Raw genomic sequence first — 19791 nt, 5'->3', positions numbered from 1 at the left:
TTTTAATCTTTTCTGGATATATGCCCAGGAGTGGGACTGCTGGATCATATGGTAACTCTAGTTTTTGAAGGAACCTCCATAGTGGTTGCACCAATTTACATTCCCACCAACAATGTAAGAGGGTTCCCTTTTCCCCACTCCCTCTCCAGCGTTTATTATTTGTAGACTTTTTGATGATGGTCATTCTGATCAATGTGAAGTGATACCTCATTGTGGTTTTGATTTGCATTTCTCTAATAATTAATATGTTGAACATTGTTCATGTGCCCGTTAGCCATCTGTGTGTCTTCTTTGGAGAATCATCTGTTTAGACCTTCTGCCCATTTTTTGATTGGGTTTCTTTTTTCAATATTGAGTTGTATGACTTGCTTATATATTTTGGATATTAACCCCTTGTCAGTCACATCGTTTGCAAACATTTTCTCCCATTAGGTAGGTTGTCTTTTTGTTTTGTCAATGGTATTCTTTGCTGTGCAAAAGCTTGTAAGTTTGATTAGGTCCCATTTGTTTATTTTTGCTTTTATTTCTTTTGCATTGGGAGACTGATCTAAGAAAATATTGCTATGACTTATGTCAGAGAATGTTTTGCCTATGTTCTCTTCTAGGAGTTTTATGGTGTTGTGTCTTATATTTAGGTCTCTAAACTATTTTGAGTTTATTTTTGTGTACAGTGTGAGGGAGTGTTCTAATTTCATTGATATACATGTAGCTGTCCAGCTTTCCCAGCACCACTTTTTGAAGAGATTGTCTTTTCTCCATTGTATGTTCTTGCCTCCTTTGTCATAGATTAATTGACCATAAGTACATGGGTTTATTTCTGGGCTTTCTATCCTGTTCCATTGATCTTTGTGTCTGTTTTTGTGCCAATACTATGCTGTTTTCATTACTGTAGCTTTGTAGTATTGTCTGAAGTCTAGGAGAGTTATGCCTCCAGCTTTGCTCTTTTCCCTCAGGATTGCTTTGGCAATTCTAGGTCTTTTGTGGCTCCATATACATTTTAGTATTACTTGTTCCAGTTCTGTGAAAAATGTCATGGGTATTTTGATAGGGATTGCATTAAATCTGTAGATTGCTTGTGGAGTAGTATGGCCATTTTAACAATATAAATTCTTCTAATCCAAGAGGATGGGCTATCTTTCCATTTCTTTGAATCATCTTCAATTTACTTAGTTTATCAATGTTTTATAGTTTTTAGCGTATAGGTCTTTCACCTCCTTGGTTAAATTTATTCTTAGGTTGTTTTTTTTTTTTTAATTGGATGTGATTTTAAACAGAATTTTTAAACTTTCTCTTTCTGATATTTCATTGTTAGTGTAAATAAATGCAACAGATTTCTGTATATTAGTCTTGTATCCTGCTACCTTGCTGATTTCTTTTATTCTGATAGTTTTTGTGTCGAGTCATTAGGGTTCCCTATATAGAGAACTGTGTCATCTGCAAATAGTGACAGTTTACCTCTTTACTTCCAATTTGGGTACCTTCTCTTTTTCTTATCTGATTGCTGTGGCTCGGACTTCCAATACTTTGTTGAATAGGAGTGGTGAGAGTGGGCATCATTGTCTTGTTCCTGAATTTAATAGGAAGGCTTTAAGCTTTACACTGTTGAGTATTATATTGGCTGTGGGTTTGTTGTAAATGGCTTTTATTATGTTGAGATATGTTCCCTCTATATCCACTTTGGATGTTGAATTTGAGTGGATGTTGAATTTTATCAAATAATTTTTCTGCATCTATTGAGATAATCATGTGGTTTTTGTCTTTCCTTTTCTTAACATGGTGTGTCACATTGATTTGTATGTTGAACCATCCTTGCAACTCTGGAATGAATCCAACTTGATCATGGTGTATGATCCTTTTTATGTATTATTGGATTCAGTTTGCCAGCACTCTGTTGAGGATTTTTGCATCTATATTCATCAAAGATATTAGCCTGTAATTTTCTTTTATTTGTAGTGTCTTTGGTTTTGGTATTAGGGTGATGGTGGCTTCCTAGAATGAATTTGAGAGTGTTTCCTCCTCTTCAGTCTTTTGGAATAGTTTGCGAAGGATAGGTGTAAGTTCGTTCTGTGTTTGGTAGAATTTCCCCAGTGAAGCCATCAAGTCCTGGACTTCTGTTTGCAGGGAGGTTTTGTTTTTAAATTTTTTTATTACAGATTCTGTTTCACTTCTAGTGATTGGTCTGTGCAAATTATCTTTCTTCTTGACTCAGTTTTGGCAGGCCATTGGTTTCTAGAAACTTGTTCTTTTCTTCCAGTTGTCCAATTTGTTGGTATACAACTGTTTATAGTATTGTCTTATGTTTTTTTTTATTTTTGGTATTTCTGCAGTATTGGTTGTTATTTCTCCTCTTTCACTTCTTGTATCTTTTCTTCTTGGTGAGCCTGGCTAGAAGTTTGTCTATTTTATCTTTTCAAAAAACCAGCTCTTGGTTTTATTGATCTTTTCTATTTTTTAAAAATCTCCATTTTATTTATTTTCTTTCTGATCTTTATGATTTCCTTCCTTCTGCTTACTTTAGGTTTTGTTTATTCTTCTTTTTCTAATTCTTTAGGTGATAGGTTAGGTTGTTTGAGATTTTTCTTATTTGAGGAAATCCTGTATTGCTATGAACTTCTCAGAACTGCTTTTGCTGTATTCCATAGATTTTTGTAAGGTTGTGTTTTTATTATTGTTTGTCACAAGGTATTTTCTGATTTCTTCTTTGATTTCATCATTGACCTATTGGGTTTTTAGTAGCATATTATTTAGTCTCCATGTGTTTTTTGTTTTGTTTTGTTTTTTCCTGTTTTTCTTTGTGGTTGATTTCTCATGTCATATCATTGTGGTCAAAAAATATGCTTGAAATAATTTCTGTCCTCTTAAATTTGTTGAGGTTTATTTTATGACCTAGTATATGGTCTATTCTAGGGAATGTTCCATGTGTGCTTAAAAAGAATTTTTTTCTAATGTAGTGTCCATCCTATAGATATCAGTTAAGGCCAACTGGTCTAGTGTCATTTTAGGACCTCTGTTGCCTTATTGATTTTCTGTCTGGAAGATCTATACATTGATGTCAGTGAGGTGTTAAAAAGTCTCCTACTATTATTGTCACTTTCTCCCTTTGTTAGTATTTTTATATATTTAGGTATTCCAAAATGGGTGCATATATGTTAATGAGTATAATATCCTCTTCTTGTATTGATCCCTTTATTATATAATGTCCTTGTCTTTCTTTATGGACTCTGTTTTAAAGTCTATTTTGTCCAATATGAATATTGCTACCTCTGTTTTCTTGTCATTTCTATTTGGATGAAATATCTCTTTTCATCCCTACACTTTCAATCTGTGTGTGTATTTTGCCCTGAAGTAAATCTCTTGTAGGCAGCACATTTTAGTTTCTTGTCTTTTTATTCAGTCTGCCACTCTATGTCTTTTGATGGGAGCATTTAGTCCATTGACATTTAAAGTAATTATTGATCAGTATGTACATATTGCCATTTGAAACCTTGTTTTCCAGTTGATTTTGTAGTTCTTCTTTGTTCCTCTCTTTGTTTTTCCTTTTGTGGTTTGATGGTTCTTTTTTATATTATGCTTGAGTTCCTTTCTTTTTGGTTGTTGTGAATCTGTCATGTGTTTTTGATTTGTGGTTATCCTGGTTTTCAAGTATGTTGACCCATAACTATATCTACTTGCTTTAAACTGATAGTCATATGTTTGAACATGTTCTAAAAGATGTACATTTTATACTCTCCTTTCCCATATTTTATGGCTTTGATGTCCCATTTTACATCTTCATGTTTATTCTTTTGCTGTTAATTGTAGTTATAATTGCACTTACAATTTCTTTTGATTTTTTTTGCAGTGTAAATAGTGTAAACATTATTTACAATGTCATCTTAGTTTCAGGTGTACAGCACAGTGATTCAGTTATTGTTTTTTAATCTATGTACTGGCTTATTTAAGTGAGCTTCAGTCCTTTTATATATTTGCTTTTCTTTTTTTTTATATTTTATTTTTGGCTGCATCAGGTGTTAGTTGTAGCATGTGGGATCTTTCATTGTGGCATGCAGGCTCTTCATTGCAGTGCTTGGGCTTCTCTGTAGTTGTGGCACACAGTCTCCAGAGCGCATAGGCTCTGTAGCTGCGGCACACAGGCTCATTAGTTGTGGAGCATGGGCTCAGTTGCCCCGTGGCACGTGGGATCTTAGTTCCCTGACCAGGGATCGAACCCACATCCCTTGCATTGGAAGGTGGATTCTTAACCACTGGACCACCAGGGAAGTTCCATATATTTGCTTTTCCTATTGTGATTTTTCCCTATCCTATAGATTCTTTTTTTTTTAATTGAGAACATTTTTTTAAATTAATTTAATTTTGGCTGCATTGGGTCTTCATTGCTGCACACAGGCTTTCTTTAGTTGCGGTGAGCGGGGGCTACTCCTCGTTGCAGTGCGCAGGGTTCTCATTGCGGTAGCTTCTCTTTGTTGCAGAGCACGGGCTCTAGGCGCGCAGGCTTCAGTAGTTGCGGCTCACGGGCTCTAGAGCACAGGCTCAGCAATTGTGACGCACAGGCTTAGCTGCTCTGCAGTATGTGGGATTTTCCCAGACCAGGGCTCGAATCCGTGTCCCCTGCACTGGCAGGTGGATTCTTAACCACTGTGCCACCAGGGAAGTCCCCCTATAGATTCTTGCTTCTCTGCTATTTAGAGAAAACCTTTCAATATTTCTTTAAGGGTAGGTTTAGTATTGCTGAATTCTTTTAGTTTTTGCTTGTCCGAGAAATTCTTTATCTCTCCTATTCTAAATTATATTCTTGCTGGGTAGAGTTGCAGGGTTTTCCCTTTCAGGACTTTGAATATATCATGCCACTCCCTTCTGGCCTGCAAAGTTTCTGCAGAGAAATCTGCTGCTAGCCTTATGGGGGTTCCCTTGTAACTGACTGTTTTTCTCTTGCTGCCTTTAGAATCCTTACATTAAGTTTTGCCACTTTAATTATGATATATCTTGGTCTGGGTCTGTTTGTGTTCATCTTGTTTGGAACCCTCTATCCTTCCTGTACCTGAATGGATTTCATTCTTTAGGTATGGAAAGTTTTAAGCCACAATTTCTGATACATTTTTGATCTTCTCTCTTTTCTCCATCTGAAACCCGTTATGAGTTGGTTGGCACCCTTTATATTATCCCATAGTTCTCATATGGTGCTTTCATTTTTTTGTCTTTCCGTCTGCTGTTCTGATTGGATGATTTCCATTATTCTGTCAGATCACTTATTTGTCCTGTTTTATTGCTTCTAGATTGTTTTTTATCTTGGGAATTGAGTTACCTAATTTTGATTGGTTCCTGTATAGTTTCTAGTTCTGTTATAGTGATCTGCATTTCTATCTATAATCCTTTAGCATTTTTATTACCTATATTTTAAACTTGGGGTCTAGTTGGCTGGTAAAGCCTGTTTCATTATTAGTTCTTTCAGGGGATTTCTCTTGTCCTTTTAATTGGGAGTAGTTCCTCTTCTTTTTTAATTTTACTTAACTGTTTCTCCTAAATTCATAAAGTTAATCTACTGTGGTCTTGAAGGGCTGTTTTAATGTGGGAGTGTCCCTGTGTAGACTGTGTGAGTCCAGTATTTTTGATGCAAGGGCTGTTTTTGGTATGCATGCCAGCCACGTCTTTCCTCAAAGTGTACTGGCCATCATCCTCCTGATAGCGGATGTGATTGGTGGTGTGTCCAGAGCCTGAGCTGGATGTCGGGTGGGGCCTCCTCTTTGCTCCGTGGCTGTCACACACGGGGTGGGGTGTGCTCCCCAGTTGTTGGAGCAGAAGCCCAGAGGGTCAGGTTCAGTAAGGCTCCATGGCCCTTGAATGCATGCCCTGTCTCAAAGCATGTGGCTGCTGAAGCAGGTGAAGCCCACATGGTTACAGTGAACCCAGGCACCACCCACACAGGTGTCCGCACCTCTGCTCAGCAGCAGCCCACGGCCATGTCCCTTTCTCCGCTGTGTTCGTCCCAGGCCTAGCTCTAGGCTGTGATGTGGAGTGGGCTGGTGCAGGGGGCCAGGGTGCGATGACTGCAGGAATCCAGGTGCTTGTGCTGCTGCCTGGGACCTGGGCTGCCTCTGTGGTGGACCTCTTCCAGGACCTATCTGCCCCAGATCTGGCACTGAGCTGTAGTGTGGGGTGGGCGGACCTGGAGTGCTCCTGGCAGGTAGTGATCCACTGTTTATTCCTCCCCAGAGGCTGTCCACCCAAGACATTTCTGTGGTGCCACCCAGTGTGTGTGCTGACCAAGTCTGCCATGGCTGGACTGCCCCTACCATGTGAATGCTGACAGTGGACTTTGAGTTTTGGCCCAGACCACACCCCAGGCCCTCTGGACTATCTCTTTGCAGCTAGGCTGGGTCCTCTCTCAGGACTTGTCCATCCGGGATTCAGTGCCTAAGCCCTGTGTGTACTAGCAGCACCCCTCCCGGCCCTGGCAAGCGTTTTGGACTGGAAGCATGGCCAGGTGGAAGCCAGCGGTGCCCTCTCTCCTGATTGCTGGCCAGCCAGCTTGCTCACTCCTTGCAAGCAGAGTCCAGGCCCCTCTAGCCCTTCTGTCTATTCCAGCAAACCTCCCAGTAGGCAAGGGGGCCCCTCAGGGCTTGGGCCTGCCCCCGTGGACCTTCCCTCCTTCACAGATCCTTCCCAGGGGCACCGGTCCTGTCCTGATGCCTTTTCTCAGGGCTTGGGCCTGCCCCCGTGGACCTTCCCTCCTTCACAGATCCTTCCCAGGGGCACCGGTCCTGTCCTGATGCCTTTTTTTTTTTTTTTTTCTCATCCTACCTGGTTACACAGAGAACTTTCTTATATAACCAAAGCTATAAGACATCTTTCAGCTTCCAGTTGGTTTTCTGGATGAATTGTTCCAGGTGTAGATGGATTTTTGATGTGCCTCTGGGGGGAGATGAGCTCTACGTCCTTCTGCTCCGCCATCTTGATCCTCTTCTTGCATGCATTTCTATTGGAATATACCTAGGAGTGGATGTACAGGGATACAGGGTATATCTGTGTTCAACTTATTAAATACAGACTTTTAGTTTTCCATATTGGTTGTACCAGTTTACATTTCATATGCTCTCATGAGTCCTAGTCACTTCATATCCTCATCAACATTTGGCACTTTCAGTCTTTTTTAGTATTCTGATGTGTATGTAGTGGTATCTCTTTTTAAAACCTTTTATTACAGAAAATTTCAAACATATCTAAGAATAGGTATATTAGTATATAACGTTCATGTTCCCATCAACCAGTTTCAACAGTTATCAGTAAAGGACCAATCTTGTTCTATATACATCCCCACTGGACTATTTTGAAGCAAATCCTAGATAACATTGTTTTTTTTCTATAATTTCTTCCAGCATATTTCTCTAAAAGATAAGGATTTTTTTAAGAAACGTAACTGATTTGATTATCAACCTAAAAAGTTGGCAGTAAATGCTTCAATATATTGAAGTATGTTATAGACAACACGACTCTTCATTACTAACCATTAATACCTATCTCTAAAATATTCTTACTTATCCTCAGTAGCACTACCATAGACAAAAGTAACAGTAATTCCTAAATAGCATCTAATAACTGATATTTACATGTTTCCAGGTGTCTCAGCTGTCTTGTTGGTTTAAACCAGAATCCAAATAAGGGTTACACATTTGCACTCGCATTGCATTTGGTTGTTATGCATCTTCAGTCTCTTAATCTACAATAGTCTCCTCTGCCAGCCCCACCTCCCTCCCCACCCCAATGACGTTCTTTACTGGAGAAACTAGGCCAGTTGCTCTGTAGAGTGTCTCAGTTTCTGGATTTGCTCCATTCAATCTCTGCATTTTTCTATAAACTGGATTAGATCTAAAACTTCCTAAGTTTAAGATTAAACATATTTGACAAGAGTAGTTCATTGGGGTGCTGAGGATTCCGTATTCCATCACATGAGGAGGCATATATGGTCTGGTAGTCACACAACTAATGATGCTGGGCCGTGACAGCAGGGCTATGTATTTTCAGAAATGAGGGGACCTTTCAGCTCATGGCTACCTTTTATTTTAAGTGAGAATACCAGGCCCAGGAAGCTGTGAATTGTCCAAGAGGACATAGGGAGTTAGTGACTTGGCTGGGGTCAGACCCAGGAATTTGAGTCTGTACTCAGCCTCTCTCCACTATATCCTCCTACCTTCTGCTCGGATTACTTCTGTGTCTGTGTTCTTACTAACTCGGTTTTTAAACATACTGTTCAGTGATGATTGCCTAAAGTGGCCATTTACAGGAATTCCCTGGAGGTCCAGTGGTTAGGACTCCACGCTTTCACTGCGAAGGGCCCAGGTTCGAGCCCTGGTCAAGGAGCAAAGATCCCACAAGCCGCATGGCATGGCCAAAAAAAATAAAAAGTGACCATTTAAATGACAGGATCTTTGGGAAGACTAAAAATAGTATAAACAAATAAATTATAGCTCTGTATATAAGTGTATAAATTTCAAGTGGTACTTCTGTACCTTGGTTCTATGGGAAAGTTTCAACTCACATTTTTCTTTGACATACCCAATGTTCAGGTGCTATTTAACTTTCTCCTTCTGCTGAGCAGGAAGGCAATGAATTGGTATTCTCAGACTCCCAAAGCATAATGCCTAATAGATGAAAAAAAAAACAACACTAATTACTCCTGGATTATTCAAGTGTACAGTAAATATTAGGTGAACAAATGCAACAAATGCTGGCAAACCATGATGCAAATGAGTTGATCATTTTATATTAGGTAAATTGATTGCCTATAAGTGACCATTTATTAATTTTTGGAGAACTAATATTCTCTCATACTTAACACTTGGCTGAAAGACATGTAACTTTTTCATATTAGATATTAATCAGTGCTTTTTAAGATTATAGAAATGGCTTTGCCTTATAGTAAGTCCTACAAGAACTTAGGCCTTAGGATCCAGATTTTTTTCTGAGTCACAGCTTGTACCTGTGTCCTTTTCTTCCTGTCAGGAGGATGGTGTTCTCTAGCAGCTTAGAAATGGGACTGCCCAGGATGACAAAGAGCACAGAGACCCTCTTTCTGTGCAACAGGGCAAGATTTTTAAGGCCACCATGATGTGTAGAATGGCAATATTTATACTTACAGTTTCAGCCATTTAAAGGAGGTTTTCTTAGCTACATTTTAATGCTGCTGTGGGATAATTAGCATTTTCCTGAGAAAGTTTCCCCTCAACAGAGGAAAGATTTTAAGAATTGTATCAAGAGCTTAACTTCACCAGGAAATACCACAACTATACTTCAGATTTGTCATTTTATTAATAGTCATTCTTATTTTCCTTTTACTTCATTTATGTGATTTTTTAACTGCTTATGTAAGTGCTTCATTTTCTATGTCTTAAAGCTTCTAGATGTTTTAAAAATATGTTTTCATTGTGTTGAGCCGCACTGTAAGTACACTGTATTATGTTTCCTTTCGTCACAAAGAAGTACTTAGCTCATGATTTCTGTCTCTTCTCTGAAGGTCCATATCGGTTATCTTCCTAACAAGCAAGTTCTTGGCCTCAGCAAACTTGCTAGGTAAGTATGACTGTGTAGTGAATAAGATGACAGGTTTATAGGACCTGCCCCTACATGATGAGAATCTTATCAGGCTTTGTCTCTCGATCAATGTGGACCTAACTTGGAAGGTACATTCCAGCCTACTTTATAGTTGCAGAGACAATATATAGACAATAGGTATAGTCTAAGACAGACTAAGAGGACGTGAAAACACAAATGCCCTTTCCTTCTCGCTCCCCTATTGCCTGCCTGCCTTCTCCACCTCCCACCTGCACATCCTTGAAGCCTTACCTCACACTTCTCTCAGTAGAGCCTTCGCTGACTGGAGAGGACCTGAGGGTGCATTCAGTTCAGCCCCCATTCTTTAAGGGTGGTTTTAGCTAACTGCGGGGGAGAGGAAACCGGCACAGAGGTCTCACTGCACTGCTCTTTGAAGTGCGGGCCTCAACCCTGCCTTCCACTTGGGTACCTCCACACATCTCTGCATCCTGTAGGGCCAGTTGGTTCACGTCTGGCTCCGTTGCTTCTACAGACCCAAGACCATGCCTTCCTTGGCTTTTTCAGCTTTTTTCCCCCCCCCCCCCAGCTCTATTCTGAGACAATACTATTTCTTTTTCTGCTACAGTCTTTTTTCATTCTTTATCCTGTGGGTTCTGGCCTTTGCTACCATTTTTGAGTTTTAGGCAAGAGGGGCGATATATACAAGCATGGTCTCCTGTGTTTAACTAGAAGTCAAATTGAGGGTCAGTGTTCGTATATCTCTGATAGGGACAATAAAATATTGGGGACTAGACCTAAATACCCTTTTGTGTAGTGTCCTTGTATAGAGTTAGCGAGTTGTGGGTGATGGGGAAATATTGGGAGGTGTGTGTGTTAAAGGAGAGTTAAAGTGAAGGAGTAGGTAATGAAATGCCATCAAGAGTCCCCCTCCTTCTAAAAATAAACCAAGCTCAGTTTGGATAACTTGACTGAGGTGAAAGTGACCATATCAAAATTGGAATAAACATACCTTTGTGACCAGCTGTCTGCGGCCCTGTTATGTTCCTGCTTCTTCTCCACTTAGACAATCCTGAAATGATGGTCCAGATCTTTTTCATCTGTGTTGGACTCTGTCAACACCGCCCCTGCAATCTGATGCCTGCTCTCCACAGCTGTTTCTACTTTGTTTTCACTTCCACTTTCTTACTCATTTCTTCCAGGGATTAAGGAGAAAGTAGGTAGAAGAGAGAAATTTAACTTCCCTAGTTCCTGACTAGTTTCCCTAGTTTCATTCCTACTTGGCAATCTCACTACCAGACAGGACTACTTGGTAGCATGAAAGGATGTTCTTACATCATAAACATAATTGCTTCACTGCAATCAGGCTCTTAATACAAACGCAAACATGTTGGTGCCTTTCAGTGATCTGTACCCAATGGCAGTGCCAAGGAGTGGCTGAAAAATAGTATTGGTGGTGATGGGGGTAATCAACCTTATTATAATTTCTATTAGCAACCTCCTCTCTAATAACTTACTCCCAAGCAATAAAGTTATATCAGCTGAATACAAGTGTCTTTATTATAATTGGTTACTCTTACTGTTTTATAATACATAGTCTAAGATCAGCAGGCTTGCTGTGCAAACACAGCTGTAGGCTCACTCCCCTGGTTCCCTCTCTTCCAGCAAGATGGCTAATCCTCCACCTTATATAGAAATCCTGGCACTGCTCCTGCCTGTATCAGACTGCCCACGTGTGAAAGGTGTAGCATAGACAGTCTTCATATTATAAAAAGCTTGGCAGACCACACTTGGCCATGGTCTTAATGTAAGCAGTCTTCTCTAGAAGACCACACTATGTAGGCTGTGGGTAACACTTTATAGAAATGGATTCAAGAGTAATCTAGTGAGATCTTGGAAAAAGTGGTGACTTGGGGGTAGAAGGGAATAGTCTTTGGTTATTTCCTTTCCTAGTGAAAGGAAAAGCTCTCCAATAATTAAGCTTTTATGAACAATACAGAGGAGTTAATTATTAGCATGGAGATTTGTCCTTACACTAATAGGATTAAAATGTAAGAAAAAAATGGAGCAGTAAACCAAAGAACTGAACTCAGAAATTTTGTAAAAATTTTGAATAAAGGGTCTATTAAATGAAACAGGAGACTAAGATATTATCCAACTGCTTATTCCTTATAAGAAGTTGGAATATTTAGGGAATGAAGAGGAATAAATAAGGCTAAATGTCTTAGCAAAACTTCACTGCTCATTTTAATCTTGTATGTGAAGTTTGTTATATGCTTGCCTTTAAACGAATGACCTTTCAGTGCCAGGGAAGTCAAATATCAAACAGTAAAGCTTTAAGTAACAAGAAAATGCCAAAAGTGAGTTGATCTGGTTTAACTCTAGTAGAATTCTAGAGTAAATGTAGTTTGAATAGAAATTCCTTCTGTTGCTGAAAATCCATTGAACATGTATTCATTTTCTTGAATTAGAAAGTTGAGTGAACACAATTAAATCTTGAATATAGAATTGTAGTGCCTCAGGTAGCCATGGTTCAACTGTTGGCCACCTACTGTGAAAGGACAATGTGCCAGTTATCATGGCTGCTAGAGAGAAGTAGGACAGAGACACTGCCCTCAAGGAGAGTGGACAGTACTTGGCAGCAGGTGCCACAGACGTGCCTGGTTAGGAGGTCTGAGTTCAGAGAAGCCAAGATGGCTGTGGCCAGGCAGGACTGAGGAGACCCAGAGGTAGAGGGTGAACAGAATTCTGAACAGAAGAGAAATTCCTGTAGGTATAGTTAATGCATAAACAAAGGCAAATCAGAGGGTAGGAGCAAGGCATCTCCCAGTGGATGGGGAGCAGGTTGATTGATACGAGAGATTTAGGCAGAGGTGACTGAGAGATAGTTAACAAGGGTAGATTAGATCACAAAGGCAATATTAGATTACAAAGGGAACATTTTCTTGTTTCTCTATGCTACAAAAAGTAACATACCAGTTAAACTTAAATACCAGTGAGTGAGTAGAGGAAAAACTTTTCTTTCCTATTTCCATTCCCCACTAGAGATCTTTCACTATCCTTCTGGAAGATTTCAGTGCAAACACAAATATGTAGCCTTAAAACTACTAGCTAAATAAGGCGAAAGGGGATCATATCCTATATTCTGTACTACTTTTTTTAAAAAGTTACAGTACCTTGAAATTCCTTGGACATCTTTTAGTCTAAAAAAGTTCCTTTTAATGGCTACATAGTATTTCTTTAATATAATTCATTTAACCAGCCTTTGATATAAGTATAGCCTACAGTTCGAGACTACTGTCAAAAATGGGAAAAAGAAGAACTTCGGTGAACACGTCCTTATCTATTTCCTTACTCTGAGTCTGTAAGATTGGAGTAGGATTTGCTGGGTTAAGGGTAGCTAAATTTTTGATATTACCAAATTGCTCTCCAGAAAAGATCATACTGAACTATACTCTAATAATAGATTAAAGGTGTGTGTTTCTCTACCCTTTTGCCAACACTGGCAAACATTGAAGAGTGTGAAACCCAAACAGGTAAGTAAAAAATGGTACCTGTTGTTTTAATTTGCATTTAATCGGGTGAGGCTGATTTTTTTCAGGAACTTCCTGCTCTTAGTCTTTGCTAATTTTTCCATTGGGTTGCTTGTCTTTTTACTACTGATCTGTATGAGCTCTCTGAATATTAAAGCTGCAAATAATTTTCCCAGGCTTGTCATTTGTCTGTTTTCTAGTAGTATTTTTCATGAAGTTTAAAACCTATGTAACCATAAACTCATGTTTTTGGGGGTTATTTTTATGGCTTTATTTTTATATTTAGATCTTTGCTTCATCTGGAAATGTATTTTGGGGCAAGGAGTAAGGGGGAATCCATCCATTGCTGTTGTATGCTCACTGACCCCCTGTAACACCTCCACTTCCCTCACATCATCACCACGCTGCCTTCTTGCTATCCTCGCTGCCACTCTCTGGGCCTTCATGTTCCTCCTGGGTTATGTGTTAAATTCCTAACTCCTGTCCTCTCATCTCTTAGGACCCTTAAATCTGCTCTCATATGCTGCTAGGATGTTCTTTCGCAAGTGTGGATTTGACAAAAGCTATGGAGCTGCGAAGGGGCAGCATTAATAAAGTTCAAGCTTCTTACCTTAGCTGACAAGTCCCACTGTGATCTGGCTGTATTCTTGCTCTTCTTTCACTTTTTGCTCTAGCCACACTTGAGAATTTGCAGCCCAGTGTCAAGTCTAGCTTGTCAAGTTATATGAAGGCATCAGAAACACTTCGAAGGTTTGCAAGGGTTAAATTATACCATCCATGGGTTCTTCCTGCAAAAGTATCACCAGATTACTTTCCCAGTTGCCAGAGGAGGAAGAGGAGAGAAAGCATAATAATGCAAGAGAAAACAGAGGATCGAGCACAGATGTTATAAGACCAGTAAGTAGGCTATTTAAATAAGCTGTCCACTGGGTTAAATCTAGTATACAACCATGTCCCCCTTTTAAAATAATAAAATGTTAATAAAATCAAGGCAAAATTTACCAAAGGGGATAAAGTGAGTCCTCTTATTTTGAGAAGGTTGTATAATAAAAGTGGTCATGAATCTTCATCAAATGGGTTCAAAACAAAACATGAACTGGCTGAAATGCATAAAGAAACTGACAAACCTGAAAGGAGTAGGAACACTAATTACCTCTCAGTCTATGAAGTGGACAAAAAGGATATACACAGCAGAGTAACAGAATTGTGGCCAAAAGGTAAGCTTAAACTTAAAAAAATTGAACAGGCTGTTGTGTAACAAGAAAACTAGAAATTCAAGATTAAAAACCCAACTATTTAGAAGTAAAAATTTTTTAAAATTCCTTAGACATGATAAAAAATCATGATGCTAACACTATATAAATTGTATACAGTCTTTACTGCAAAGCCATTCTTTGGAACTAACACCAACCTTCCCCAAACTCTTCCAAAAGATTTAAGAGGAACCCTTCCAAACTCATTTCAAGACATTATCCTGATACCAAACCAGACAAGGCCACTACAAGAAGAAAATTACAAGCCAATACCCCTGATTAATATAGATGCAAAAATCCACAATATATTAGCAAACTGAAATCAGTAATTCATTAAGAGGATCACACACTATGATCAAGTGGGATTTATTCCAGGAGTGCAAGGATGGTTCAACATTTGCAAACCAATCAATGTGATACACCACACTAACAAAATGAATGATAAAATCATATCTCATTAGATATAGAAAAGCATTTGACAAAATTCAATATCCATTCATGATAAAAACTCAGAGTAGAAAGGCAACCTACCTCATTGCCTGTATAATAAAGGCTATATATGACAAGCCCACAGCTAACATCTTACTCAATGGTGACAAGCTGAAAGTATGAAAATCTATCATAAGTTGCTTATGAGTCTGAGAGAATAATTCTGTTTAGAAATGAGGGGTTATGTAACTAAGAATATGCTTTAAAAACTTTAAAAAACAGGTTAAAGATGGACAGGAATGAAGCAAGCATTAGAAAACCTGGATCAGCTAGTAACCATTAGAAAAAGTAAAATGAATGTTGGGAGAGCAGTGGAGGGGAAGGGGCTGGACCCAGTCAATTTAGTAGGCATTAACCACTAGTTTTCATGTTGTGTAAGTAATTCAAGAGCATGGAAAAACCTGAAAAGCTATACAATTAATTAGATTAAGCTGTCTGTCCCTGATAACAAAGCCTGATAAAGCTGTTAATTATAGACTACCCTCAATTATGAGTAGTCATAAAAATCCTAAATATCAAAAAAACTTACGTCAGTAGGCTACAAGTACTGTTTTCATCATCCAAGGAGCTTTACTTCAAGAATACAAAAATAGGTTACATTAAAAAAAAATAGGTTACATTAAAATTTGAGAACTACTGATTACAAGAGTATGGTAAACTAGATTGTAATGATATCTTGGTATGGCATACTAAGATATAATGTGTATTAACATTTCACACATTGGGGGAAATATGAAGCAGTTATTGTAAGAATCCACAGGAATTACCCAGCACTGGGGCCAAAGTCAGGGTTTTGTCCTCCCTATTTTCCCCTAAATATTCTGGGGAGAGCAGGAAGAACCACCCCTAGGCACATAGTCACTTAGGTGTGGGGTCAGAATTCAGATTACCTGTGTGGTCCTCAAAAAACCCAAGGCAATTATTTAAGATGTCACTAAGGAGGTAGCCTTCTAGCACCTAGCAGAAACAAGTGCATGTTTGGATACTTTTATCCAGCCTTTAAAGAATTCCCACAAATGTTCCTAAGAGCATGTGTTCACTGAAAGTAAAAGAAAGTCACCATGAGCCAGGTTCAGCTTAAAACAATTGGTCAAATAGGGCAGATACCAGAGTTATCAGATACAGAATATACAAGTGTGCTAGAAAAATAAGAGTACTGAGGGGGCTTCCCTGGTGGTGCAGTGGTTGAGAATCTGCCTGCTAATGCAGGGGACACGGGTTTGAGCCCTGGTCTGGGAGGATCCCACATGCCACGGAGCAACTAGGCCTGTGAGCCACAACTACTGAGCCTGTGCATCTGGAGCCTGTGCTCCGCAACAAGAGAGGCCGCGATGGTGAGAGGCCTACGCACCGTGATGAAGAGTGGCCCCTGCTTGCCACAACTAGAGATAGCCCTGGCAGAGAAACGAAGACCCAACACAGCAAAAATCAATAAGTTAATAAACTCCTAAAAAATAATAATAATAAAAAAAAGAGTACTGAAAGTTTGACAAAGGGGCAAGAAACTTTTAGAATACGCTAGGCAGATTGGAAAAGGAACCAAATATAACTTGTAGGAAAAAGAGATGTGGTAATGGAATCCGAAGTCCAGTACACTCACATCAAACAGATTGGGCACAGCTGAAAATGAGTTAACCCAAAGAAAGGTCTGAAGAAACTACATAGAATACAACACAGACAGGTGGAAAGTATGAATGAGTGTAAGACATGGAAGAATAAGAAGGTATAATATGCCGTTCATTGAAATTCCTGGGGGTAAGAGGCAGTGGGGTAGGTGTAGTATTAGAGAAGTTAACAGCCGAGACATTTCTAGAGCATATGCAGCCTATCCGTCTTCAGATTCAGGAAGCCTAATGGATCCCAAATAGGAAAAATGAAATTAAACCCCCATCTAGACACAACATAGGCAAGAGTGCACATACTCAAATACCATAAAAGCAGCCACACAGAAAAGTGTTACCTACAAGGTAACAGCAACTAGACTGACCGTTGATTTGCCTATGGCAGTATTGAAAGGCAGATAAATGTCGGTGTCAAACTAGAATTCTATTCCCAATAATTACCCTCGGCAAGTTGACAGATGAGGGCAAAATAAAGTTCTTTTTTTAAATTCAGTGAAGCTATATGTTGGGCTGCACCTTACAGGCCTGCAAGCCCTGTAGTTGCCCAGCCTCAAAACTGAAGAAAGAACCTAGAAACATCAACAGTTTAGTGGACAGAGGGATCTTCCTAGTCCGAAGAAAGGTCCTGGAGCGACACCTCACCGTGCTCGGCAACAACCTTCTCTACTCGGGGTAGAAGGCTACCACTTATAGGGGAAATTGATGTCAGGTTGGCTCATGAGTTACCAGGGAAACTAGCGGCTAGGGCAGGGGGCAAGCACAAAGGCGGTAATTGATGAAGCCCTATAACTAGGAGGATTGGATAGTCATGTGAGTGAAGCAGGGACTAATCAAGCAAGAGGAAAGCCATCTTGAATGGCCTGACCATACCCTCTACCCTTACATACCCTGCACGACCCTTACAATCTTGGTCCACCCCTCTTCTGCAGTGTCCCTGAGGTTAGGTATGTCGAGGGGCACTGCAACCAGATACCACAAATGCAGTACAGACAGCAGCAGCTAAAGAGTAGCAAGAGAAAGCAAGGCACTTAGCAGGTCCATTTACCATGGAAGTCCAGAGGAGGAGGACAACGGCATCTCACCGTAGACCCAGCAATCAGACTCATTTTGCGGCAAGCCCACTGTTGCCACCCAGCCCTGGAACAGATTCCCTCCCCTCAGGCAAGGGACAAAATATATAAGATGTTTAACAGGCACAATACAGGGGAAGTCATGACCATTAAGCAAAACATAAGCAATAATAGCATCCTGAGATAACGTGGGTTTTGTACTGGCCTGCAGGACCACATCACCTGTCCACCCTCAGTCCCCACAGCCATGCCTAGTATTGGAGAGGTGGTGTAACAACCGACCACAGGGTTAATATAACGCTGCCTTTCTCCAGTAGGGGCCCAGATTGATTACCTCAGCAGTCTTCGGTGGGGCTGGGTAGGAGACAGGTGAAATCGCTAAGTCCCTTTCTAATCGCATTCCCCAATGGGGCGGCAAACCCAGACCACCTGGGACTTCCTGTCAGTTCCAGGGCCATTTTATAATGTGTTCCCCTTAGGGTTAGATCCTATAAGGGCAAAAACAAGTTATTGTCCTTCTGTGGTCAACAGCTGAACTCAGATGGTGTTGACTAGTTACCTCTGGGTGAACGTGACGTAGACACTGGGACCACTGATCCTGGGATGTTCAGTTATAGTTTGTAGGGCTTGAGTTAGCCTCCTGGCCCATGCATTGAGAGAGCTGGTTTCCCATCTCAGTTGTTAAGTAGTCCATTCAGCCTTTCAATTAGCCAGCAGCAGTGAGGTTGTAGGGCAGGTGAAAATGCCAGTGTGTCATTTCTATCAGCCCATTCCTGAACTTCATAGCTGGCAAAATGGATTCCTTGGTCACTATCAATGTCCACGAGGGTCCTGTATGTCACAAGCAGCTGTTCTAGACCCCAAATCATGGTTTTGTGCATTGCTCGATGACTCGGGTAGGCCTTTTGTAGCGTCTTCCACCTACTGTAATGCACTGTAGACTGCACGTGGCTGTTCCATGACACTATATGGTTGCTCCGCCCCCTTCCGCAGCTGGGACCAGAAGCTCATGGGTACTCGTATTAGTTTGCCGTTGCCACAGGCCCCAACCAAATCCTCCCAGGTAACTGGCCACGTCCAATTCACAAGCCAGCCCCTGAGTTAGTATCCCTAAAGCCTGTGTCTGTAATTGTTTAGGGATGGTGAGTTGGGGTATGCTTATATATTCTAGATTTTCCAGGTCCTTGAGTTTTGTCTGTGTTCACCAGCCAGCCCAGTGCAGTCAGATGAGCTATGAGTGCGGGGCTGGGTTTTTTTTTTTTTTTGCGGTACGTGGGCATCTCACTGTTGTGGCCTCTCCCGTTGCGGAGCACAGGCTCCGGACGCCTAGGCTCAGCGGCTATGGCTCACGGGCCCAGCCGCTCCGCGGCATGTGGGATCTTCCCGGACCGGGGCACAAACCTGTGTCCCCTGCGTCGGCAGGCGGACTCTCAACCACTGCGCCACCACGGAAGCCCGGGGCTGCTACTTTTAAATTGGAAAGAGACTCTGAGGATAACAGGCTATCATCAGTATAATGGAAGAAGGCGGCATCTCTCATGGCAGTCAGCTGCCACAGGGCCCCACATGGCTAGTGGACAGCCACCTCGCGATTCCTGCCCCCCCGCCCCGCAACTTTCCGTTCCTCACCCGTATTTCCCGACATCTCTGCATTCACGGGAGTTTCCTCGGCCTCCTGGCTGGCTCAGCAATTATTGGGCTGCGCCTCGAAGGCCTGCAAGCCTTATTGATAGCCCAGCCTCAAGACTGAAGAACGAGCCCCGAAACAGTGACAGAGACATCAGCGGTTTAGTGGAGAAAAGGATCTTACTAGTCCAAAGCCAGGTCCTGGAGCAATACCTCACCGTGCGCGGCAACAACCTTCACTACCCGGGGTAGAAGGAGGCTACCATTTATAGGGGGAATTGACATCAGGTTGGTTCGTCAGTTACCCGGGAAACGAGCGGCTGGGGCAGGGGGCAAGCATGGAGGCAGTTACTGATTAAGCCCTATAATGAAGAGGATTGGATAGTCATGTGAGTGAAGCAGGGACTCATCAAGCAGATGTAGAGAGAGCAAGACAGCAGCCATCTTGAATGGCCTTCATACACTATGTGATTATCTTTAATGATGAGAAGACAGAAATCCAACACCTATTCTTTACTTGAAAAAGAAAAACAAACTAGGAATAAGAAATAATAAACTGAGCACAGGGGCTCTGTTCGCCACATAATCATATACACAGTAGGCACTCAATAACGAATGACCCTCTTCCGGCACAGTAGCCAGCAACAGGCAGGCA

The 19791-nt window shown here is 40.9% G+C and overlaps 1 protein-coding gene across 2 annotated transcripts in view; it reads left to right on the top strand.

Moving 5' to 3' along the window:
• Positions 1–19791, top strand: part of GCH1 (GTP cyclohydrolase 1) — a 49928-nt gene that overhangs the window by 26934 nt on the left and 3203 nt on the right. For both annotated transcript variants that reach the window (XM_007445978.1, XM_007445977.1), the window contains exon 3: positions 9509–9564. In XM_007445978.1, coding sequence (XP_007446040.1) covers positions 9509–9564 — 56 coding nt within the window. The remainder of the gene's footprint in view (positions 1–9508; positions 9565–19791) is intronic.

Source organism: Lipotes vexillifer, unplaced genomic scaffold, assembly GCF_000442215.2.
Source record: "Lipotes vexillifer unplaced genomic scaffold, Lipotes_vexillifer_v1.1 scaffold43, whole genome shotgun sequence".
In the NCBI taxonomy this organism is placed as follows: Eukaryota; Metazoa; Chordata; class Mammalia; order Artiodactyla; family Lipotidae; genus Lipotes; species Lipotes vexillifer.
Note: the sequence above shows the minus strand (reverse complement) of the source record. Positions and strands in the feature narration are given on the sequence as shown.